Below are 25,319 nucleotides of genomic sequence, written 5' to 3'. Positions count from 1 at the left end.
CTTGCTTCTCCACTACTGTTTGATATTTGTCTTTTTACGATTTTGAGGATTGCATTACCACAGTTGGGTGTGTCCTATGAGAAAGAGTTTTGTAACATTATGCCCATTATGCCTGTGTGGATATTTCTACTCCCTGTATTCAGGATGTCGTGCAAAATGGTCCAAGACTACTCATAAACATTAGGTTAGAAAGCTTATCCCCCTTTTCATGTTTTATATTTTGATTTATTTTTTGTTTGTTTGTTTGGAAGGAATGGCAAAGGATCTTTTCCACTGACTTCTCACCCTGTTTGTTTTTTTGGAAAGCAGTCAGTGACAGGCAGGGGGAGAAACTGGCCAAACCCCAGAGTGCTAGTCAGATTTGTTTTGCCTCCACAGCTGCAGAGAAGCTGTTACCATGCTTTTCTTGCTGTATGGCAAGCCTGGAAATTGAAGAGATCTCTCTTTTTTCCTAATCAGAACTTCCGTATTTCAAATATAGTAAGCATTTTCTCTTTTTTTTTCTTTTCCCTCTAGGTGCCATCAATGCTATTAAAGGCATTACCTCTATTTTGATGAGCCCTGTACGTAGACTGCATAACAGTTGGGTGTTCTTTGGTTATTTCTACAATCAGTGTTCCCTTTTGTTTGATAGGTGAAGAAGCAAGCTTTTGGGGTTCAGCTGACACTTTGCTTCTTAGCTTTCTTTACACCTCTGTCTCTCAGGCTGCTGATCAGAGCTCTGTTGCAGCTCCTCTTTTGCTTTGTCTGAAGAAGATGGAAGTTTATTTCCAAAATTCAAGCAAATAAATGGAATCAAATGGACGTATCGCTAGCAATGCAGATTGCATTAGCAATAAAGTGTGGTTTTTAATATTCACATTACAGATTCCATAAAAGCAAATACAGATTAAACATAGCCAAATATGTTCTGTAAGCATCATTGCCCCTTCTTATCAAAGGAGAGCTGGAGTGCTGTTGACTTCTAGAAGATCAGGAACCATCTGTTTACATAAATACTTCTAGCTACCTGTTTTGGGATATCATTGCCATTTAGGGCTGATTTTAGGGCAATTCCGTCCGGTGCCTGTTTCATCAGGGGAGCTAAAGAAAGTCTTAAGGAAGACATTGGTAAAAACTGCTAAATCCACAAGCTGACCCATTAAAAACTCAGTTATTGTTTGTAGACCTCAGACTTCCTTTTCCCATCTCCGTTTCTTTGCTGCTGTCTAGCTGTTTTTCTCATTACAGGGAGACAGCAAAAAAAAAAAAAAAAAAGGAAGTGTTTTTTTGTAAGAAGATGCCAAGTTCTAGCCCATAAAGCTTCTAATATGGTGAACCAGGGTCCAGAGTGTATGGTTGACTGGCAGGCATTCTTACTCCACCTCAGAGTTTAATTGCTTAAGTTTATCCCCTTCTCTGTGGAGAAATAAAGGTAGTGAAGAAGCCAGAGCATAGCTATGGAAGAAGGAGCTATTCCCTATGACATGTATGGTTCTGTCTCTGTTTTCTTCTCTGTCCTTTTCCTGAGGAGGCACGAAAAGAAACCAGAAAGAACAAACCTCTCAGTGTCCTGTCGGTGTGTCTCTCTGCCTTCCATTAGCTGATTCTTGTTGATGCCAGAGCTGCTCCTGCTTGACTTCTTCATTAGCCGTAGTTTTGCCTTTCCGTATCTTGATCAGGCAGCAATGGTAGCTGCTGGCAACATGTCGCTCCGAGTTCACTTGTATGGCCATAGTAATGTTTAGAAGTATGGGGGTGGGGAAAAGTGACTGAAGAAAAGTCATCTAAAAGCAGGCAAAGGGGAATAGAGTCAAGAATTGAGCCAAAAGATTCATATAGGAACAGACAAAAGGGACGTAGAGTCAAGCGACCAATTCTGCCATGGGCTTGTTAGATAATAGCAAAATAGAGCCAAAGGGCATATGGCACTTCTCTGGCCTGACACCATAAAAACATCACCTCCCTTAAAGTTGAATATTAATGGACAAACCTAATTTTTTTTTTAAATCAATTTGTGTAAATCGGTAAGTAGGTAGGCATTGCATCAGCAGCTTAGATGATTCAGCTCGCCCATGTGAGATTTCAATTTCCTGTCACCAGTGAAGAGTAAGAGCAAATATTGTGTATTAGCCACATTAATTTCATATCTTGCATATTAGAATAGCTAAGCAGGCAGTGGAGAGATTATGAATATATCTATGTTCATGTTGCTGATGATTTGCATCTGACTTCAGCAATGCATCATATTTCTTGTCCAAAAGGAATATAGAAGTGAAGGAGCCAAGAGAAGTCTTTGCTCAGAAGTGTCTGAATTTGTTGTGGGACTACTTGTCTTTGTAATCATAATCAATTATTAGCTTGAAGGGAAAAGCTGCTGCTACTAAGTATTTGTTACAGAGCAATTGAGGATAACAGTGGAGTGCTGTCCAAGGCTCGAATTAGGCATCTACAAAACACTCAGGCTGTGGATGTATTCATGACTTCATGCTTCGGGAAACCAAGTAATATCCGTGTGTATTCTGTTAGAGGAATGAGTATGCGTTATTGACTTTACGCCTAGAAGTTGACTTACTTCTTGAGCAAGCTCATATGCCTTCTTGCAGCGCGAAGAATGTGAATGTTGTCCTGCCTGTCAAGGTAGTTCTTGAGAGTGTCTAGAAGAGGCAATTCTTTATTTTTATCTGGTAGGCTGTTTTTATTGCCCGAGCTGCCTGTTGTGCTCCATAAGCCAACATAGCTTTGGTGCTTCTAAGAAAGGCAGTGGATTATTGTAGATATGATGATAGGCATTTATTTAAAATGAAAGTTTTTTTCACTCTTATTTAATTCTTATTCATGGAACCTGTGTAGCTGAAGCTGAGGAAGCAGTGAAGACCACGAGGTTAGTGAACTGTTTGAGACTAAAACAAAAAGCTTTATCAGCCATCAAGACCTTGTTCCTCAAGAACCACAGTAGCTAAATAGACAGGTTACGTAGAGTCTCAACAATTTGATTTCCACATCAAAAAATGGTGTGCTGCGGTTAGTGTCTTTTTGTAGCGATGTAGTACTGTTTGAGGCCTGGTGAAAATGCTGCTCTTCAGAGGAAGAAGCAGAGTCCATGGGTGCTCAAAAAACTTTTTTGCAAGGAAGTAGAAAAATCTGTTTCAGGTGAGGAAAATGCACTTGTTTTGTTCATGTATTGATAGATGTCACTTTTGGCTGTAGGATCTTGATGCTCTGTGATATCTCACTGTTGTAGAAAGATCTGAAGGCCTCGTTTGGTTTGTAATGAAGTAATTCTGTTGTTACCTTTAAAACCTGCTTTAAAACATTTATTTATTTATTTTACTTGCTCTTCCTCTAAGCTGTCTTTTTTGTGATAGTGTATTATCTAACTTACAGTTTAGGTCCCATGAACTCTAAAACTACTAATCTGTCAGAAATTGTTTTCAAATGTTCTGTTACAAATACACATTACAGTGCAGTGAGGGAAGAGGGTTTAAGACTGAAAACCCAGCAGTGATAAAAAAATCTAGCTGTCTAGCTTGTCAGTTTTTTGCTATTTGGAATTGCTCTAGAGTTAATGGAGGTATGTTATTTACATGGAAAATAGAATGATGCTCTTTCCAGGAAAAAAATCATACCTTTGCTATTAGAATTGCATTGTAAATATTTTTACTTTTTGTTATACATATAGTAAACAATTTAACAATAAAATACTTTCTAAAACCTTTTAGTTGGCCTGGATTTTCATGAATGTAAAAGCAAGACAGTGCTTTAAAACATTCCATGTACCTGTTTAAATTTCCAGAAGCAGATAGCAGTGTTAACGTTGGACTGTGGGGAGTTTAAAATTTTTTGAAATGTAGTCTCTGATTCAGTTTCAATCCACACATGTCTTCATGAACTGTCTATATAGAAACATTTTTTCTAGTGTGTTTTTACTACATAGTGTGACAAGTAATCCATCATAAACATTTGCAACAATACAAAGCCAAAATAAGTTATTTAACTACTTAATTACATGACACTTGGATAATTTTCTTTTTGGCCTTTACTGTGTCATGCTAGTATTTCTGAAACTTATTGTAGGTGTTTCACATCTCAGCTAATTCTGCTAGTAGTAAAAATACTTAACAATAGTTGTAATAAGAAGCTGAATTTCAGTGCGCTTCTGGAGTGCCGCTTCCATTATCTGTACATTGTCTAAACATTCAGCAATCCATTCAAGACAGATTTCCTGTAACACTTACATTTATTGCTTATGAGGCTACGTTCTGCTAGCCCTAACTGCTTGCAGTGATTCTGAGCTGTCTTATGGAAATTAGCTCAGTATACACTGTGTGCATTTATCACTTTGATATGTTAGCTGCTAGCACATCAGTTTTTTTTTAAAAAAAAAAAAGAAAGATTTTGTAGGTCCTGCCATCCCTGTTGATTTTTCCCTTTTGGATTTGATGGAAGAGTTCACAGATCAGTTTGTCTTTCATGGTGGAAGACAAAGTACAGAATGGTTACAATGGTAAACAAATGCTGGCCTGCAGCATATAGAAAGCAGTTTTACTAAAGCCTGAGTTATGTGTACGGTTGGACCCAAACTTGAGACACTTCATCATCTTCATCTCCAGCCAAACAAAAACGTAAGTGGAAAAGGCACATCCACTAAGGAGTGAGGGGAATTCAGTACTGTCTGTGGGATGAAAACTTGTGGAAACACATTGTAGCGGCATTTCAGGAAGCCTGAAGATTTTCATGCAATGTAGTACTTGTCAGATTGAGTAATTGATGCTCAAGCGTGTTCTTTTATTCTTCAAACACAGCTGTCATGCTTTGAGCTCAATAAGAATGATTAAAAAAAAAAAAAAGTTTTCTAATATGCCTTCCTGATACTATGTGTACTAACCAGAACTTTATAGTGCTGCTTATGCATGCTTTTTTTCATGACACTGAGAGTCATACACATGCAGAAGGACTGCATAAACACCTGATCTACTCTCTGCAAATGGTTTAAGTGTGGTTCCATGTTTCTAGGAAGGCTGTCTCCTTGTGCATGTTGCTTTCTGGTTATCCCAGGTATTAAACTTGGGGTTTCCTTCTCTTTGCGTTGAAGAGCATGCAGCTTAGAATCATCAAATTGCATTTCTCTGCACTCTTTCTTAAAATACAATTTGTCGTTACAAAGCAAGTATACAAATTTGCAAAACTGCACAGATATCTTTGTCCTTTATGTGGCTTTCAGAGCTTTCTGGGGAAGCATGTACAAGACCCAAAGAATCCAACTTCACTAATACAAGTAAAGTCTTAAACTCCTGGAAAGGCAAAACTGGAAAAGTGTATGTAATGGAGACTTGTGGAGCTACTTTAGGGAAGAAAATGCACTGATAGGCAGTGAAATAATTGAATGTCTTGCATTGTTTTTTTGATGTTTGTTCTGTTAATCTCCTGGCAGATGCACGTTCTCTGTTCACTGAGGACTGGCTGAGAGGGCTAGCAACAGCCGCCTTATGATTGTATTTTTTGCCATTTGAAATGGAGTGAGACCCTGGTTTTATTTTAAAGAAGCCATTGTAAGTCCCCAGAGCAAGGAAATGTCATCGCAAAAATGGAATGCTTAATAATTACAACAGGTTTATTAGTCACTAAAATCATACCATTCAGTCTTTAGTGTATTGACCGCACTTTATTATCATAAAAATCACATTTTAATATGGAGCCTTAGGAAAGACCTTTAAAAGGAAATCAGGTGGTCAGGACTGATGTTAAGTGTTCTGGACAGCACCAGAAGATCAGAGAGTACAAATAAATAAATTATAGTCACTGTTTTAGGGGAAAGCTTATGAGTTATATAGTTAATATAGTGACTGTAGGCATTTAGATGTTTAAACACTTAGTCATAAATGGATGCAGTGACATATTAGTAGCAAATATGTCTTTCTCTGTTTTATTAAATGACTTAAATTGGACCTGTGCAGTGGGAAGATGGTGGCGAGAATATGTGACCCTGAAAGTTAAATTATGCATTCAGTTATTTGCATGTTCTTTGACCTTTGCATTGATCCCTGTTTTTAGGACAGAGGAGAATCTGTTTACAGCATTGGTTTGCCAGCTTAGCAGACACTTCAGCAGAAGTGTCTGCTGACTGTAGTCTTTCAGTTTGAGCTTGAGGCCCGGTGATGTTCATAAACCTAATGGTTGAGCATTGTTTTTGTTCTCAGGCAGAACGGAAGAAATACATGGCTTGTCCTTGAAAAAAATTTGGGTGTTGTTTCTTTGGGATGGAACTGTATTCTGCTTGGTGAGGAGAAGCTTTTGTGTCAGACTATAGAGACTCCGTTTCTTCGTGCAGACATTGATAAGAATTGTGAATTAGTTTATCTTTGTCTGCCGTTTCATGTGATTTCTGTTAAGAATAGCTAAGGATTAAGCATTTGTTGAGTTTCCAAAGGTTAGCTTCATTTCCTCTAGGTCTAAAGCCATTGGTAGGTTTATTTACAGTCTTATAATCAAATGATAATTTTTTTTCCCATTCCATATGTGCAGATCTGCTGTTGAGTTTGAGGGAAAATTTGCTCTCAGGAAAACTTCACATAAGTGCTTCTTATTTTTGCTGTGCATTGATGTGCCTATCTCATTTGTGGTAGGAAGTGAGAAGATTCCAGATGGTTCATGGAGACAAAAGTACTGATGCCAAAGGATTGGAACTTTCACTGTCACAAACAAAAAAAAAAAGTATTTAATTTTTTTTCCTGCTGCAAATAACGATCTTCCTCAGTGATGATAACAGCAGATTAAAATGTATCTTGGTCTTTCTTTGTCATGCATATGAACAAATAGTGTATTAACCCTTAGCAGACCGTTGTGCCTTAACCTGTGTTAGGTTTTATTTTGCCACTAATCTCTGTCTAGCTACCGACTGTTCCACTACTGCTACTATTGAGGTGATAGTTGCAATATATAAAAGCATCCTGGGCAAAAAAGTAGCGTGGTTAAAGAGGATTCCTGTAGTGTTTTTTGGTTTCATACCTTTCTTTCTGTGCAGCATGCCCTATTCAAGTGAGCTTTATAAATTAAGATCAAGTCTCAAAATTGTATTACGCATCTGTAAGTAGTCATTGAATGTCTAATTAGAAAAGCCCCATTAACTCACCTGAGTGGTTCCCTGCCGAAGTTCCGCTCATGAGTTACCTTTATCTTTTCTTTGTGAGCAGCTTCGTTTGAAAGAAGCCTTGAAACAGCAGTTGGGCGTGGATTTCTCTTCTATCCCCTTAGTCTTGGGACAGTTTTTTAAGGGCTATATTTCATACTGGACCAACAGAGACTTTTATTTGAGACTGTACTTCAACCTTAATGACTCTTAACTTTTTTCTTTCAAAAGTGCTTTTTTCAAAAGAAGATTAGAACTCTGCACTATTAGTAAATAAGTATTTTTTATACAGCACGCACATTTTAATGCACTGTATTATTATTCACTTGCCAAACTTTGTATTTTCAGCTAGTATTTTAATTTTAGATATATTTTATTTGTGCCTTAGACATACAAAATTCCATATTGTTTTCGATTGAGAATCAAATATTAATACAGATAACTTCTCAGTTTTTGAAATGTGACCCAGAGCTTCCTGCCTGTAATGTACAAAATCAGGTGAAACTCTCTTCCAGCTCCTACTGCTATGAAGCAATTGTTTGTTTATGTAAATTGAATGAACTTCTAACATATCACTAAGTCTTGTTCATCTCATAGAAAAACAGAGGGACTTTACATTCCCAATGAAAATGACTTGATTGTAACTTTGTTTATAGGAATTAAACAGAATTTACACAGGTATAAGTAGGTATTTTATGATGTTTTGCTCTTTCCCTGTGAATGAGACAGCAAGACAATGTTTGTAATGTGAACAAAAATAAATATAGTTGGAGATCTGAAAGCTCACTCACTGAAAAAAAAAATTAGCATCAATGTTGCAGTGAATCAAGGCACTCTGCAGAATGTTCTGATAATTCTCCTTTTTAGAGCCAATGTGAAATCATAGGTCTTTTTACATGCACAGCTTAAGATACAGCTGTGTTTCTGCTGCTTGCCTGGTTCCTTAAGCAGTTCCCATTCTAGTCTTTCTTACAGCATAATTGTAATAAAAGGTGTTAAAATCAGTGCTTTCTGTGTGATAAATATCTGAATAAATCTGTAAGGAACTGGCAAACAAGAAAAGTTTGGGCTTGTTGATACTGTGGATTATGGTCTTTAGCAAATCTAAGCTTAAATTTCTATGTGACTGTATAAAATCTAATAGACGAGAATATAGAAGATAAATGAGTGTTTGATGATGCGTAGGATGCTGAAGAGAACTTGCAGTAATACTCGTCAGTAATGTTGGGACACATCACATGCTTGGCACATCTGAGTTTAATGGAAGAAAATCTTCAGAGAGAAGGTGTTACTGATGTCTTATAACATCAAATTTTATTACGAATCACTTTTTTTTTTGGTCATAATTCTTTTAATCCTTACAGCAGACAGAATTCTAATGTACAGATGATTTATTATAGAGTTGTTCATGTTTTTTATCTATCCAGGAGTTAATTTCCCTGCTCTATACAACCTTCTTATGTTTGAAATACTCATGCTAGAATACCAGTGATAAGGGAATGATGTGGCCTTTAATGTGCAGTGTCTTTGTTCAGACTGGTTTTGTTTTCAATGTAACTAGTGAGCATGCAGTGGGGTTCTGAGGCTTGATGTATTGCTAGTGGTTTCTTTGAGCTTCTGGAAAGTTTGATACAGACTTTAGTAGAAGCTCTGTTGCTCTTTCTTCCCTAGATGAAATTCTTTTGGCTTTAAGCATTTACAAGCTGAATTCAAGAATTGCACTACCCATTTGTCCCTAAGTACCCATTTGTCTCCTGAAGTAGGATCAAATACTTTGCTTGTGTAAACCATTGTGGTGTTATTTGTATTTTCATATAAGGACCAAACATTCAAGCTGATATCATTTTAATCACAAATTACCTTGTCTTCTAGATGGTGGTTCCATTAGGAATAAAATGATTCTGCATCTCAATAGTCCTCAGAAAGTGGGTAATAGTGTACAGAGTTGTAAATATTTACTTTTGCCTTTTAACAAGCTTTTTAATGCGTTCCTGCAGCTGGGAACACTTGGCAACAAAGTTAACAACTTGAACTTCCCTGGTGAAACAACATTAAAGCTTCTAATTCCTTAGTTCTGATCAAACATGCCTTGGAGTTGTTTCTTGAAGAGTTAACAAGAAAAAAATCTTCCCATTGGAAGAATAAGATAAGGAGGGTGTATCTTGTCATATAGGTTTCTGATACTATGTCTTTCAGGAAACTCTTTTTTTTCCTGTTTGTTTTTAACTGTGGGATTTTTTTTTTTTTTTCAAAAGGATTTAAATTTGTTTTGTAACTTTTCTGTCATCTGCATTATGTTGCAATCCGTCTGCATTATGGTTTAGTGGTGGACTTGGCAGTGGTAGGTTAACGGTTGGACTCGATGATCTTAAGGGTCTTTTCCAACCTTAACAATTCTATGATTCTATGATTCTAACTGCAGATGAGTGTACAGAAGAAGCTATAGGTATTGAGAATGTTAAATGTGTGCATGTTACACAATATTACTATTGAAAATATTGCTGTGGCAATAATGCTTAGCTTTCCAGTCATTTTGAAACTTAATATTGACACTAAGTTAAGTTTATATATTTACCTTTGTGGCAATGTTGGGATTCATTGTGAAGTTGTTCAAATAAATCTATTCAAGAGAAAAAATATTGTAAAACTTTTCTGTCTTTACATTATATAAAAGTGTTGGTATTTTAATATATTCTGTAAAGCTTTTCTCTCTTGTGGATGTAGTAAACCACTATATTACAGCCTCTAAGAGGCTATGTTGATTTAATGTAATTTGCCTTGATTCTGCTGTCTCTTGCATTTTTCAGGATGCTGCTGGCAAGTACATGAGTTAAGCAGATACAGTTAAGAAGAGTCTTAGTTGCAAGTTCTTATTCAGCCTACAATTTTGGTCACATTTGGGCTCACCTCAGCTTCCTGGTAAACTGCTGGCCCTCTTCCCTCAATATGTCATGTCCAGGCTAGAAGGTTAAGGCAAATTTCAGTGCTAAATAGTAAAACATAAATAGTATGATTCCATTGCGTTAATTGCTACTTATTTAGACAGATATTTATTTTGCAATCTGTTCTCTAGGCCTTTAATTTTGTTTTTCAGTGTATTTTGAAGTATATTAAAGCAGATCTAATGACAGGATCAGATTTATCTTTTGTTAAGGGTATGTACACACTTTATATAAAGTGATGAGGAAAGGCTGAGAAGAAAAAGAATGCTTCTCAGATATGTGCACACAATCCTGACACAACAGGCTTTTATCTTTTAAGAGACAAACAGTACTGTATTAAAAAATAGAAAATGCAGCTTTCAATGCGGGCTATTTGTATTGCTTTAAAAAAAAATCAGAAAGTGTCAAGTTATTCTCGAGTTGCATTACTCATTGGTTGTCTTCCTTACAAAATAGGGTAATATTAGTGTATTCTTTGCTAATTTATTGTATTTAAATTTTCATTCTTTTCTTCCTTCCAACAGTTTGCTAGAATGCACTTCCAGATGACCTTAGGTGGTTGTGCTCATTAGGCTTAAAAAAAAAAAATTCTCGTTTTTCTTGTTAATCAATTACCTGTTCATAGAAAACTTTTTTGTAGCTTCCCCCCCCCCCCCCCCCCAGCTAATAGTTTAACATGTTTTGACCTGCAGATTTGGATATTTGTTAGTCACACTTGAGTATTTTTGCTTGTTGCAGAGATCTCTAGGAAAAATATATTTTTGAGTTGGTTGTAACACAGTTACATGTAAGGAAGTGCTCCTTTGTATGATCTGTTACGTCTTAAATGTAGGCCATAAAGACAGGTCTTGAGACGTTTTTTTCCTAACATTCATCTGTTGCTGCTATATCAGTCTCACTAACTGTGTGGTACTTCATCTGGCAGCTCAAGGAAGTACTTGGACGTGCATCCACCCTTTCAGTATTCACGTGCCATTTGTAGATTAAGGATCTGTGCTGTGTTACTCACTTGCAGGGCCATTAAATGCACATTTAAAAAAAAAGCTCCTGAAAATCATTGCAGTGGTATATGTGCTTGTTCTTTTATTTCTTGCTTGAATTGCCTGGGAGACTTTTCCTGTGCAATGGAATGGAAAACATGACTGAGAAGGTTCCTTGTAGCTGTATTCTGAAATTACCGATCAGGATTTTAACGTGGGATATTAGTGTAATCTTACATATCAGGAAGGACATTTGGTTTCTTGTCTTTTGTCTGCAGCTATTGTTGCAATCCGTCTGGTTCTCCATCTTGCTGTGTGTAATAACGCCTATGTGAGATTTCAGGCAAGAGAAACAGGCTTGTATGCATTTCCAGTGCCACAACTATTCTAGCTGTTTTTCTGTGCAAGTGTGGTAAGTGATCGAGCTGAAAAATGCAGAGCCTCTCACTGTTGAAGAAAAGCTTTTGACATTCTTCTTCATATCCTACTGTTTCAAGTCATGTGAGCAGACTTTTGTATACCTTTGAAGGGGCTGATAGGAATGATCTTTGCCTAGCAAATCAAGTTTGTGTGATGCTTTTATCTTCAGCCCTAAGCTGTACAAGATTCAGCTGGCTGTTTGAGCCTGATTTTTAGCTTCTGGCAAAAGACACAAGGCCAAAGTAAATTAAGGGTTTTTTTCTATCACCTTTGGAAAGAAATTAAAGGAGAGAGGCTCCTAGTTCTTTTCACACTGTGTGAGCGAAGTGTTGCTGTTACGTGCTTACTAATGCTTTAATTTCTAACACTGCAAGAATTTTTTCTTTCAAAAGTGGAAGTGGAGTCCTTAAAATTACAGCAGTCTGTTCTATGTAATCTATTCTTCAACCATTTGCTCTGGTAGTCTAATTTAGTAATTTGAAAGTGTGTAAGCAAAATTTTGCTCTGTCACTGCAAAGAGTTTCTTTATCCATTGAGTTGGAATGTTGTGTAAGATTTTTCTGTCCTTCTGTATGTATTGCATCTTGCTTTGGGGCAAGTACAAGGAAAGATCTCTTCCTGTGGTTTTTTTTTTCCTTCCTTTTTTAAGAGTGGTAACATAAACCACTGCTGTTTCCATGTAGTTCGTCTAGGAACTGCAATATTCAAGCTGGGTTTTAATGGATGAGTGAAATAAATTACAGTCTTATGAAAGACAACTCTATTGTTGTGAAGTTAAAACTTTCCCTCTTCATTGTTTTTCTGACACAATATAGGCACAGCTCTTAGAAAACGAAATTTTAAGCTGGCCGTGTCGTACTTAGCATTTTTTAAAACATAATAGGCTGTCTCAGAACAGGACACTGGATTTTTTTTTTTTTCCAATAGTTGAAAAGTGAGTTTAACAGTATATAAACCTGCAGAGTGTGATTGGGGTACCTTTCTTCAAAACCTTCAACAGCTGTGTAGTCTTCTGTATATTGCTTAAGTATTTAATGTGCTTCACAAAAAAAAGGGCTTATGAAGAATTTTCCATATGTAATATGTACTAAGCCTGTCTCCTGTAGAACGACAGCCTAGATTCCTTAGTGGGTGTGGGAAGCTGTTACCTATCTACTGTTCCTTTCGTATCTTTGCGGTATAAGTCCTGGTGGGGAGGAGTTGCTTAAGCTGGGATGGCTGTTGAAGAAGTGCATATGGAATGACGTTTGGAGAAGCAGCACGTACCGTTGGGTTGACCTGAAAGGTGTGTGTCGGCAGGATGTCGCAGCTGAGCGGATGTTGTGGTAGGAGTAGGTGTGCCCTTCTGTGTTGGTGCTCCATGTGCTCCTTCAGCTGGGGTACTCTTGATTTAGATATTATCAGATCTAAAAAGCTTGGGTATTGTAACTCAAGAAGAAATACTAAGAATTTGTAATTATTTTTACTGATCAGAAGAGACTCTGCATAGAGGGGAAAGGGGAAGGGTAGGGAAGTGGGCACATTCTTTGGTTAGCAGGGGTACGTGAGTGTCTATATACTGGGTGGAAAAAAAGAGATGTAAAATACAGAAATTGCTTATAACATGACTTAAGAGTACTTTTGTTTCTGACTTTACTGCCTTTCCTTACTTTAGCGCCCCGAATGAATTAATTTTTTTTTTTTTAGTTTCAGTTCGTTGAGAAAGGCAGGTGAGACGTGTGTGTGTGTGTTGGAGGAGAGGTGAATGTGCACTGAGGGGAAAAAACCAAAACAAACCAACAAAACAAAACCCCAAAAAACCAAAACTGCCAACAACCAAAACCTTGAACAAACAGAGAACACTTTTCTTCATGCTAATCTTGAAATTTCAACTTTAACTGCTGATGGGTGTTCTTATTAATACAAATAATCTCAAAATTATTTTTGTGCAGTATTGTTCTGCTGGAATTTTTTGCAGGCAGCAGAAAACCTTGGTTTTTCTCTTTCAAACGAAGAGAAAGTCCTGTCTTCTTACATGTGCTGAGTTTTGTTCCTTTTGTTGATTTGGATGTTAAATTAATTGTTGACTTGGAGTAAAATTACTGGATTTATTGGACATTTGTTGGTGAGGTAAGGTGTACCTTTCAAGCTAAGGATGTCACACTAAACCATCATTAAGATGTGAGAGATATTTCTGAAAGTGAAGTAGCAGCAAAGAAGCAGCCGAGGAAATTCCTTGTAGCCTCATCCCTGTTCCCCGATGCTCTTTCCTGTATCCTCTTCCCCAAATTCTCTTTTCTGGCATTTGTGCTGGGTGGGAGGAACAGGACGTAAAGGGGGTGCCCCAAAGCCACGGTTTAAGTAAGGGGCGTATTCTGTTTCTGTCTCGGGTGCAGATGTATTTGGGGAGTGGCAGGCAGCAGCCAGGAGGGCAGGGTACCCTTTCTGGTGGCACTGGCTGCTCTGTATCTTCTGCCTGCCCTCTTCCTCCCCCTGCCCGACTCAGCTGAGCGTGGTGGAAGAGCAGCTCCAGTTGCTGCATCAGCCTGACAAGCAGGGCTGTGCTTCCCCTTCCTAGAGGAACCTCAGTGCACTGGTGAAGGCAAGACAATCGTGGCAATGGCCGGTGCAGGGTGAGAGTGGGGAAACCAGCTGGCTTTTCTAGGGATTTATGTAAGCAGGGAGTGCGTGGACTGCTGGGATGACCAGTAGCATCTTGTGCGTAGGGCCTTTCAACAGAGCTATGACTAGTTTCATGGAAGTAGCTAGTATGGTAATTTTGGACTGTCACAGTTGGGAAACATGACAGATTTTAGGTGTTCTAGGCATTTAGGGCAGGCCACCTTAAAAGCATGTGTGTGTATTTCTGTATGTCTGCTTAGAGACATGCATACATATATAACCACATTCTGCCATCCCAGATAGAAACAGCAAAGACTTTTCTGCCCTTGGCCTCTGCAGCTTTCAGAGATATGCTGGGGGACTGCTAATGTCACAATTTAAAATTACTTAGCTTCTCCTAAGTACAAACAAAGTGTGGTAGATGTCTTTTCAGCTCTCCAAATGACAGAAAAACAGAAGTATAGGCTGCTGGAAATGAAGGTCCTCAGTACCTTTGTGGAAAAGGTCAGAGGCAAATGAAAATGTGAGGTTCTTTGCTCCAAGATGTATATGAGGAACCTTAAGATTAAAGCAGGTTTCAGATCAAGCAGTTTTCTCTACCCCAGGTCACTTGTTTTCGTGCCTCTCCCCATTCTTGCACCAACACAACTGTTTGCAGCTGTGTGATGAATTGGATAAGTGAACTGACCTACTTTAAGTTACCCAGGTCTCTCTCTTGATCTGGTTTAGACAGTGCGGTGACTGAATGCCTAACCGTAACCAAAGGGAGAAATTGTATCAGCACAGTACCTCTCAACCTGTGAAAGGTGCACCACCGAAACAGATGTGGAGCAAAGCATTCCTGTCCCTCAAACAAATAACGAAGTTATTTACTATTGTGAGGTGCCAAAAGATTTAATGATTAAAAGGAGATCGGGGTCTAAGAAAGGTTGAGAATGAGTGACTCAGAGCTAAGTGGGAATTCTATTTCAAATCCAAATTAAGTTTTTTTTTCCATGTAAAACCACTTTATTCATGTCCTTCCCTTCTTCCCCCCCCCCCCCCCCCCCCCAAAAAAAAAAAATCTTGATGTTTTTAGTGTGTAGTCCTGGTCTGCATTTGGCAGTTTGAGGCATAACACTGTAGACTGAATAGATTTGAATTAATGACTTCAGAAATAGATTTTGACTGGAATCTGCGAATTTTAATTGGAACCCACTACTGGTAGATTAATTTTTGATCTAAACATGATTTAAAACTATGTTAAAACCTGTGGTGATGTATCATGCAGGGAAAGTGTTCCTTTCAGTTTATTTTCTGCCTCAGATGAGATTTTATGAGGATAACCATGGCTTGAATTGCTGTATAGCTAATGAGAGACATTTGAAATAAAATGGAGCAATCCATTAAGACATGTGGAACATGTTGCACTACTGCAGAGAAGGGAGGACGTGACCAAGTTCATCTATGTAGGCTATAATGGAAAGTGTCACATTATCTTCAAATCCATGTATGACAGCTATGCTCGTAATTCTTCTTTGGGTGTGAAATGAGGGTTTGACGCCTCCAGAACAACTAAATGCATGAGGAAAGCATTGTGGTTGTGCTTGCCACTGCTCTACCTACTGCTTTGTTGATTGAAAGTTTGCTGTATGCTGTGAAAGGAATTTACATGTGTGGGAGTTTTTCTGACAAATACATGTCTAATTTTGTTTATAGTAATAACAAAGACATTACAGAAAGGATGATCTCTATCCTAATTATTATTTAGTGATACATATGGTCTTGTAGTAGAGCTGTACCTTATAATAGGAGTTTTGGGTTGCAATTAGACATTGCAACAGTTTCTTTATAGGTATATTACTCATAGACTGGATGGAATAAATATTCAAGAAATTCAGAGAAAATAGTCTTTGCTTTAGCAGGAAATAGCTTGGAACCAAAGCTGAGCCTGATTTTTCAGTAGCCTCTTTTCCTACCTACTGTAAGAGCAAATAACTGCTGTAGCATCATTGCCTTTTTCTGACTATTATTAATGATATTCCTTACAGCAATAGTGTTCAGGGACCCTATTTGGCTGGGATCTTGTGATGTGCTTTCTGTGCAGATATGTGGCACGAAAGAGGGGGATTTACAATTTTAAGCAGGTTTTTTGTGTGTGTGTCAGGTGGTCGCATCTTTCTTTTTTTTTAAAACAGTCTCTTTTATGCTGTGGAGATTGTATGTTTCAGAAAACAGATACTTAGCTGTCATTAACAAAATCCTTCTTGTTTTTCTTCTACAGGAGATGATAACAGAGTCCACTCCATTACGTTGCAGGAAGCTCAGCAATCCTGACATCTTTTCATCTGCTGGGAAAACCAAGCTCCATCGTCAGCTAAGTCAAGATGACTGCAAGTTACGAAGAGGTAGTTTGGCAAGTTCTTTGTCAGGTATGCCATTTTGTAAAGACCATATGACAATTCATTAGTATTAAAGATGCAGTATTACTTCTTGGCATAACAGTTGTAATAAAAGATACTGATAAGTTGTTTCTTTAAAACTAGAGGTGACCTCTTGTTGGGAAGGCATACAAAATTTTATGTAAAAGAAAGATACAAAAAGAAGTATTAGTCGAAAAGAGTGAAAAAGAAAGACTGGATTTGGAGTGGAATTCTGTATATTGCCCAGAGTGAAAAGTTACAAGCTAAGACTTAATGTGCAAAGTTAAAAGAAGGGAGCAGTGAAACTTCAGGCAATGCAATGATGCATTCTTACCTCTTTTACTTTTAAGGTCAGCACTGGCTGGAAGCTTGCCTACTTTGCCATGTTATTTCTTACTGGGAAGCTGACTTCTATATCAGGTTCAAATTATTATTTAGTTTCTTTTTTAGCTTCAAAAGCACTGTAGGTGTTTGTGATTCAAAGTAAAAATCTCACCTCCTAACTAGATATTTTTTCAGTTTGTATAAAGTTTGGGCTTTTTCTTGTGAACATGATCTTTACCTTCTTCATCTTCACAATCTTCAGATTGTGAACACAATCTTCAGTTTGTCAACTGTAGAACCATGGAGTGATCATAGTCTAGTAATTAGCCAAAAAATGGAGGACCAAGCTCAGTAGTTTTCTTTTTCAAAGACTTTGTATGTGGGCTAGGGGATGGTTTCACAATTGTTTAAAGCTGGTATCAGTCTATGATGCTGGCATTGGAACATATAGAGCTGCATGATCAGTCTAGAATGAAATAGCTGATCTGCCTGAATACCACTGTTGTTCTGTAGGGTTAACTTGCAGCCCATTTCCTCCCTAATTAGGCTGACTGTTTGCCTATTTGCATGTTAGTGCAAGAACAAGAAGGGTTGGAAACTCTCGGGTGTGAGGGGAAGAGGAAGAGGGTGAAATCACTCATTTTGGCAGCAGCATGGGCTTGACTTACAGGATTGTGAAAATACATCCAGTCCTGGTCCCTCTGCCCTTTATCAGGGGAAGATAAATATTTTAATGTTTGAGGTGCTAGCTGTAATAGAATTAAATAAGCAGTAAAGTACGTATGCTTTATTTTGGCTTGGCCTTGTCTTAATGTTTTATTTGTAATAAGTGGCTTGTTTCTGAAAAATGGAAACATTCATAATGTTTTGTGTAAGTTTGTTCTCTGAGGTAGGTTAATTGCTAGAGGACAACAGAAGTTTATTAACTACACAGCTGTTGGCTGATTACAATGGCCAAAGATATTACTGTAGTTTGTTGGGTAGTTTTGTTTTGTTTTTTTCCTTGAGTAGAAGTAAGCAAAGAAAAGTAAACAGGAGGAAGCAGGAAAAATGGAGAAGTTCTGTTTCTTTTTTAAAAATTAGTTTTTCTATTTGGAGATAACATTCTTGTAGATTTTCTGTTCTGAAATGATAATGTTCTCCAGAACTTGTTGCTTCATCTTAATTACTTTTCAATCTACTATAGCCTGGTTCAGGAAGGGGAAAAGAGCCCCTACAAGATCAGTTTGACCCAACTGGATAAAGAGGTGTTTAGATACATATTTTAAATGTGGGGCTTTGGAATGTGCGTAGGACTTGAGGCATGGCAGGGAAAGACTTTAGCTTCAAGCTCTATCCTGAAAATAATTCCACCTTATTTTTGCAACAGAAGCAAATAATTTTAAAGAGTGTAGATGATTGTGCATGCAGACCGGTGGGTTTAGATTTGACTTGATGGAATTCTGTCTTCCTGGTTTCAGATTTTGTGGAACTAAAAGGAGATGTTGATAACGGTATCTTATGGAGATTAAAATAATGTTATTCTTGCTCTCAAGCACTGGCATTTTGAACTGTTAGATAATTATGTGATTTGAATTGCTATTATAGGATATCTTTGTTAGTGTTTTACTGAGATAAATATAGCAATGTACACTTTTGTAGTTTTAGATCTCTGCAGACAAGAGGAGTCATTGTATTTACACGTAGTCTTGAAAATGAGCAAACCATGAAAATCATGTCCACAGCTGTAAGCAGCTTGAGTGGGACTGGGAAAAAGGCACTGATATGCTCTGTCTCTGCTAACCAAAATTGAGCCTTCTCATCTCTCATACACTTTGACTCATTCTAGTAATGTTTCCTTGGCCCATTGCTCCTAACTTTCACAGAAAATTAACATAAACAAGTTTTAAAAAAAAAAAAAAAAAAAAAGACAAAAGAAAAAGACACCACTCCCACTCCTGACCCCCCCGGCATTATGGCTAATCACATTATGTGACAGTCTTCCAGTTATTGTAGCTGCTTTTATGTATCAAATGTAATATTGCACATCTAACTCTAAGGTGAAGTTGAGTTTGTAAAACAGCTTGCCACCTCTGAGAGAAAAGTATTTTTCTACAGTGTATGTGATTAAAGATGTAGACTTCTTCCTGCTACTTATTGCAACAAAAGTCTTAGTCCCGTGTGATTCCTGTTGTAGTATCTGAGCATGTAATAAACCGTTGAATGCGACTGTCGTCACCAGGCTTGTAAGATGGTGTGTGTAATTTAGTCTCGAAGTCCTAATTTTAAGGAAAAGAGGTATTATTCACTCCCATTTTGCAGATGGTGAAACTGAAGTACAGAGGTTGACTGACCAAAGTTACAGAGGAAGTCATCTGGAAGCTAATAATGGAACCCAGATTTACAGACTTTTTCACTTATCTGTTTTTAACCGCAAGACTATCTTTCTTCTCTCTCTCCTTTTTTTTTTTTTTTTTGGTGAATGACATTGTACATAAAAGGAAACTGTCAAGCTTGATAGTCAAAATATGACCTACTTTGACTTTGGTTCTTTTCTCATTGTGGAAATTTACTGCTTGCCATTTTTTAAAAAAAGGAGTGTTATATTGACTAGGGAAAAAAAAATGTATTAAGCAGATCCTTTTAAATTATTACTGTATTTCCCTGCGGTGAAGTACAATGGTGTGAACTTGTTGAGATAGGAACTACTCTTCTCACTGTTTGTGTGTGTAGCATGGGAGATCAGCGTCTACACTAACCAATCAGATACAAGGGAGACTTGGGAAAGCTACAGAATATTTTTCTTTTAAGATAATATGGTATTGCTGAAGAGTGAAATTTTTTTAGACAGAAAATACCCATCCATGGTTCAAAGCAAAACAATATTTAAACATACTATATTCTGATCACAGTTGCATGAAATTTACTGCTGAATGTTCCAATGGTAGGAGAAAGTGGGGATCTCTAGATGGCTAAGCTATTTAGAAGAGGTAATATTTTACAATTATGAATGCATTTTCATAAGAATTTTTAAAATCATACTTAAGAGATTTTGCAACATTAACATTGCCTCTCTATAGGGCAATAAATTGTTTAATTGGCAGCCAATATTGTTTCCTCTTTAAGCTGTGTGAAGTATAGAAAGATATAAAGTGGTAGAAGTCTATTTCTGCAAGGTTTTGTATTTACCCATTACCTCATACTGTAAACTAGATCTTTTGGAAATACTTAGTTATCAAACATAATGAATTCACAGGTAGTGTGCTTTTCCAAGTTCTAACCTACCAAAACCTTTAAATTGCTTTTTTTATTAAAAGCTTTTTCTCCACATGCAGTATTTGTTTTCAGCATTGTATTTTGAACTTGCAAACTTGTTTAAAAACAAGCTGATAGTATTTTGCTTTTGTTTTTAAAGGAAAACAGCTGCTTCCCTTATCAAACAGTGTCCACAGTGGAGTGGGACAGACAATATGGCAGCCACCTGGAGATACTTCAAACCTGGTCCGCATGAGAAATCAGTCCCTAGGACAATCTGCTCCTTCACTTACTGCTGGTTTGGTGAGTGAATCTGGGGATACTTGTGATGATTTTGCGCTAGAAATAAAAAGCGGTGTGATCCTGTGCTTTAATTTTTACCTTGCTTTCCCTGCTCCTGCTCAGTGAAAGCAACATTCTGTTCCTGTGGGCTCTTTTTAGGGGAGAGGTTGAATTAAGAGGAGAATATGTTCATCCTGCTTTTGAAAAAAAGCAGGAAAAAAAATGTGTGTGCGAAGCATAATTTCTTTTTGGGGATGCTGCTTCTCAATGCTACTTAAGCTGCCTGATACCTGAAAGAAAATATCACTGGAAGTCTAGGGAGACATGAGCATGGGTACTTGACCATTTAAAACAAGTTTAATTGGGAAAGAGCTTTCTGAGTAGCTACCTCTGCCTGTTTCCCTAAAGAATAGCTGGGGGGATGAAGCTGAAAGGGATAACTGTCCAAGGAACTGAAGAACTGGAACTGACATCTGCTCTTCTGCATGGTTTCTGTCAAAAGGTTTTGATAAAGTGAACATATTTTTGAAGAATGTTGCATCTGTTAAATTAGCATTTTCTAAGAAGAGAATATTGTGTATGGGGGGGGAAACTCGAATGGCTGTAGTCAAGAGTGAATTGCAAACCAAAAGGAACATATGTTTTGTTTGTAGATGTTCCTTATTACCTCTAGATATCTAAAATCACTGAAGTGCAAGAAGAAAAACACGAGTAGGAAAATACAGTTATTTGTGAGCAGTCATATATGCAACGGAAATAGCTGGTAAATAGTAGACTAAAAGTAAAGCTAGAAGCTTTTTTTGCTGAACTTCCATAGAGTTGCCTGTATAACAAGTTTTACTCAAATGAGGGAATTTTGCTGTGCACTGCTTTATAGAGCTGCAAGTAACTGGGTACATTTATATTACATTGTAAGGCTGTTTAGAAGGAATGGCCCCTTAAGTAAAAGGGTGTACCTTGGATATAGCCCTTAGATTGTTAGCCCTTAGAATTTTTTGGGGGATCCTAGACTGTTTGGTACCACCAGGCTATGAAAAGAAACTTAAACCTTTAAAGTTCAGAAAGCCATGCATTTGCGTTACCACTAATTTTGATTTCACAATGGAGTATTTGTAGTCTTAGCATTTTCAGACATGCTACTATATTGAAATTCTTCTGATTCGATTTAATTTTATTTTATCTTAGTTTGGTGCCTGTTCAGTGTTTGCCTTCAATTTCTGTTCTTAGCAGTGGTTATAATTTCACTATATCAACAGAAAGGGAAAATGCTCATGTGAACTTGGCATCTAAGTATTTATCTGATGGGGATTAAAAAAAGTAATAGGTTAAAATACAGGCCTGTTCTTTAGAGGCAGGCAAATGCCTTGAAGCTTCATAGTTTAAGTTAACGAAGATAATTGTGCTTTAAAACAAAGCGTTAGTTCTCAGATATTTAGTTTGGAATACTAGTTTGTTGCTTAACAGCTGTGTACAATTCAGCGAGATGCAGATGTGTTGTGTGTTACAATTTGCATATTACTAATATGATCTATTTCCAGTTTGTCATGGCAGTGTTTGTGCTGTCTGTCAGATGTTCTGATATGAGATGCAATGCCAATAACTTATGTTAAAATAATTTAAAATCCTCTGCTTTCTAATGAAAGCAGAGAAATTCAGCCATAGGTCTAGTATTTGTCCTTCTGTGATGGTACTGAAATATATGGTCATTTTCCTATCTCTGTATACTTTATGGTGGGCTGTATGTTAATTACAGTTGCAGTTAATTAAGCCTAGAAATTAAGAATATTTAAGTGAAGTGGGTTTCTAAAGCAATGACTAAAGAGCTGGTCACAAGATGAATACCTAATTAAATGCAGTGAGTCCTGGGATCTTGGAGCTAGTTACATGTTTGCAGCTATTTTAATATGCTTGTGGTATTGAAATATGTTTCACAAATTAGAATAGCAAAAGGTCTCTTGCAAGTATAATTAATCTCCTTTGAAGAATAGCTCTATTAAGAGATGAGTAGTTTCAGTAATGCAGAGTGTCATTTTAATGTGCCAGCCTTGATTGCTAGAGCATTTAATTCTTTCATTATTTGTTATAATACAATAGGCAGATAGCTAGAGAGAAGTGGGAGTGTGGTACAGGAAAAGCAGAAGACTCAAAGCTATGTGCATTGTTTCTGCTCCCTCCTTTTGGCACTGTAGGTATCAGTGGATTTTCCTTTGCTAAATTGCTTTGCTGGCATACTGTAATGTGTGGGTTTTTTTTTTTTTTTTTTTACTTTCTAACCACTACTAATCCTACAGGTTGTTTGCTGTGCTTAAATTGCTTTCTTTTCAACTTCGAAAGTATTTGCAAAGCAAAAAGATAAATTAACATTATCAAATCTATAGAAATTAGTTTGCAGCTTCTGAAACGGAACTGATAGCTAGGCCACTTATGAGCAACAACTCAAGAACTGGAAACACATCAAATTCTAACATGCTGAACTACGTAAGCACAATTTATTGTTAGAATCTTTCAGCTCGTACATGTGCGATAGTCTGGATTAATGTGTCTGCATAGCGGTTGCCACTAGATCCTTGACTTGAGAAAGAAGCCAGGGCAGGCTGAATGCTGAGTGCTGTCATCGTGGAGTGATAGATGTTGATCTGATCTGTGTGCCTTCTAAATATATGTGAGGATTTCAGAGGATGACCTTCAGTTGATCGTCTACTCTTAAGACGGATGGCTCTGATCCTAGTAGATTGAATTCTGGTGGGGAGCGTCCTACTTAAGACTTTTAAATCCCTAAGATAGCCAAGGAAGTAATTGGAGAAAAAAGACATAAAGCATCATTGTGGGCATCTCGGTGGTGTTTTCTACACTCAAGACCCAAATATAGTAAAAACTGGGGGTGCAGGGAGAATATATAAAGTGTATGTTTAAGGAACAGAAGGATAATAATGTGGAAAAATCTCTTATGACTTAGTCTGGAGGTTTATTTATCTGAAATCTCGATCTGCAGGCACCCTGCCATAAAAAGAGTTAGAACTTGGACTGTATTTTGAAGGCAGCTGATGTGAATGATCAGGAATACAGATGCATTCTCTTATGAAGGAAGGCATGAAAAGCATCAGGGTTAATTTTAGAAAGGAAAAAGAGCTTGTGAAGAGAAGGTTGTGATTGTTGTAGAAGACGTAGATTAGGAGTATCTTTCTTGCAAATGTTTATTCTGACAAAACTCAATGTGAGTGAAATTGATTGCCAGAAGCAATGCTGTAAGATGTTAATATTCCAGGACTGGAGCATTTATGGGTGGGCAAGGGATGATTTTCCCCCTGTGTTTATTGTTAAGGACAGGTTGTTCAACTGGAGCACTACACTAATGCTGAATATATATTTACATTTGTGGAGAGAGATGTGGGGTTTTTTGTGTGTGTGTCCCATCCCCTCACCCCCTATAGAGAGCATCTCAAGCACTGTCTCCAGCATTTCATGAAAGAAACATCTGACAGTGTGCTTCCCATTAATTGGGACTACATCTTACATGCATTGCTCACTATCTAATGCCCAGAAAAGTTTGAGATGTTCCAAGAGTAAGAAACCATGCATGGTCCTTCTGCCAACCGGGGTGATGGGAAAACATTTGAAGAAGCCTGTCAGTGGAAAATTAGATACTTGTGTGAAAGAGATTTTGAACCTTTATTTTTTGATATTTTTTTATTCTTACAAACTTCACTTTTCTAAGGTGCTCCCAGTACTGAACTGAAACTCTCTATACTCCGTGAACTGAAAAAACTGAACATAATTTTTGAAAATGAGATTGAAGATTCTGTCTGGGTGGTCGCAGTTCTGTCTTTAGTGTAAACTTTCTTCCTTATATTCTGTACCACATGGTACATGGTCATAGCCATTTCGTCATCTTCAGAGATGAAGTCTGCTGTCTAAGCAGTTGGTGCTCTGTTAATCCTCTGATGCCAGACTTGCAAGATTTCCTTGTAGGGTCAGTCTCCTCTTCAGAGAATAATTTCAAATGACTTATGGTTTTACATTTACTTTGTAAGGTAATGGTTAAAACAAAATGAGACAATTGTGTATTCTTTGCTGTCACAGGGAGTGCCAGATAGTTCGCCTTTCCCTGGTGGTGTTCTAGAAGTGGTTAAAAAAAAAATAAAAAATTGAATAATGATCTGGAGGATAGAAAGGCTCCAATGTGAAGACTTGAAATAACTAACAAGCTGAAGAACTTCCTGTGTTGAAGAACACTGAGCCAGTGACGCTGCCTGTTCAGATTTATTCTGAACATTTCGTTCCCCAAAGCTGTATGGATTAGGCAATAGAGTGGAACGGGGAAAATGGTTGTCCTTGTGATGGTGGGTCCTTGGCTCTGCAGGGAAGCGTGTATCGGAAACACGGTAACTGAGACGGACTTCACACTGTGGCATGTTGTCTTTGATGTCCAAGTGGGGTGTGCGTTTTAGACATAGGAGAGAATATTTACTGTTGATTTTCTAATTTTTTACTCCTTTGCTTTTTTACTTAGTTTTAGATATATCAGGAATAGAATAATTTGTACCTAATATATATACCTCCTATAATAGTGCATTTCCCCTGTGCAGGTTGCTCTTTCTGCTCTTCATTACAAAAAGGATGTACTTCAAATCTGTATCATTCCTGGCTACCAGGAAGAGTGGCTAGTTGGCTACAGGTTTGGGTTTGTGGGTGAGACAACTTAGGTAATTCCCTTTAAATTCATGTGAAAGCTAAATCCTATTGCTAGTTTTTATAAAAAGCCTGCTGAGGTGTTTGTGGTGCTGGTCGGCCATCTGCTGGTGGGCCTGTGGCAATTGACAGAAATAATTGAACTTGCAAGATCCAGGTAAGTTTTTGTAAAATGTTTTTAGAGATCCTGGTAATTGTTAGTGATTCTACAGCACAGGCATGTTATTTCTGGGATCATGTTCCACAGTAACTACTTGCTAATAATCTGCCCCCCCCCCCCCCCTTTTTTTTTTTTTTTCTGGAGTATGAATTAGCTTCATATTTTAATACTGTACCG

At 37.5% G+C, this 25,319-nt stretch overlaps 1 protein-coding gene across 11 annotated transcripts in view; it reads left to right on the top strand.

Annotated features, from left to right (window-relative positions):
- Window positions 1–25,319, top strand: part of MAST2 (microtubule associated serine/threonine kinase 2) — a 227,590-nt gene that overhangs the window by 38,592 nt on the left and 163,679 nt on the right. For 6 of the 11 annotated variants that reach the window (XM_087733138.1, XM_087733139.1, XM_087733137.1 and 3 more), the window contains exons 2-3: window positions 16,315–16,462; window positions 20,172–20,314. In XM_087733138.1, the coding sequence (XP_087589264.1) occupies window positions 16,315–16,462; window positions 20,172–20,314 (291 nt within the window). Of the gene's footprint in view, window positions 1–16,314; window positions 16,463–16,803; window positions 16,874–20,171; window positions 20,315–25,319 lie in introns of those variants that run through there. The other 5 variants (XM_087733142.1, XM_087733141.1, XM_087733143.1 and 2 more) reach the window with 2 other exon arrangements.

Source organism: Nipponia nippon, unplaced genomic scaffold (assembly GCF_047370975.1).
Source record: "Nipponia nippon isolate SJK-2023a ecotype South Korea unplaced genomic scaffold, ASM4737097v1 scaffold_5, whole genome shotgun sequence".
In the NCBI taxonomy this organism is placed as follows: Eukaryota; Metazoa; Chordata; class Aves; order Pelecaniformes; family Threskiornithidae; genus Nipponia; species Nipponia nippon.
The sequence above is the reverse complement of the archived record's forward strand: the minus strand, read 5'-3'. Positions and strand labels throughout refer to the sequence as shown.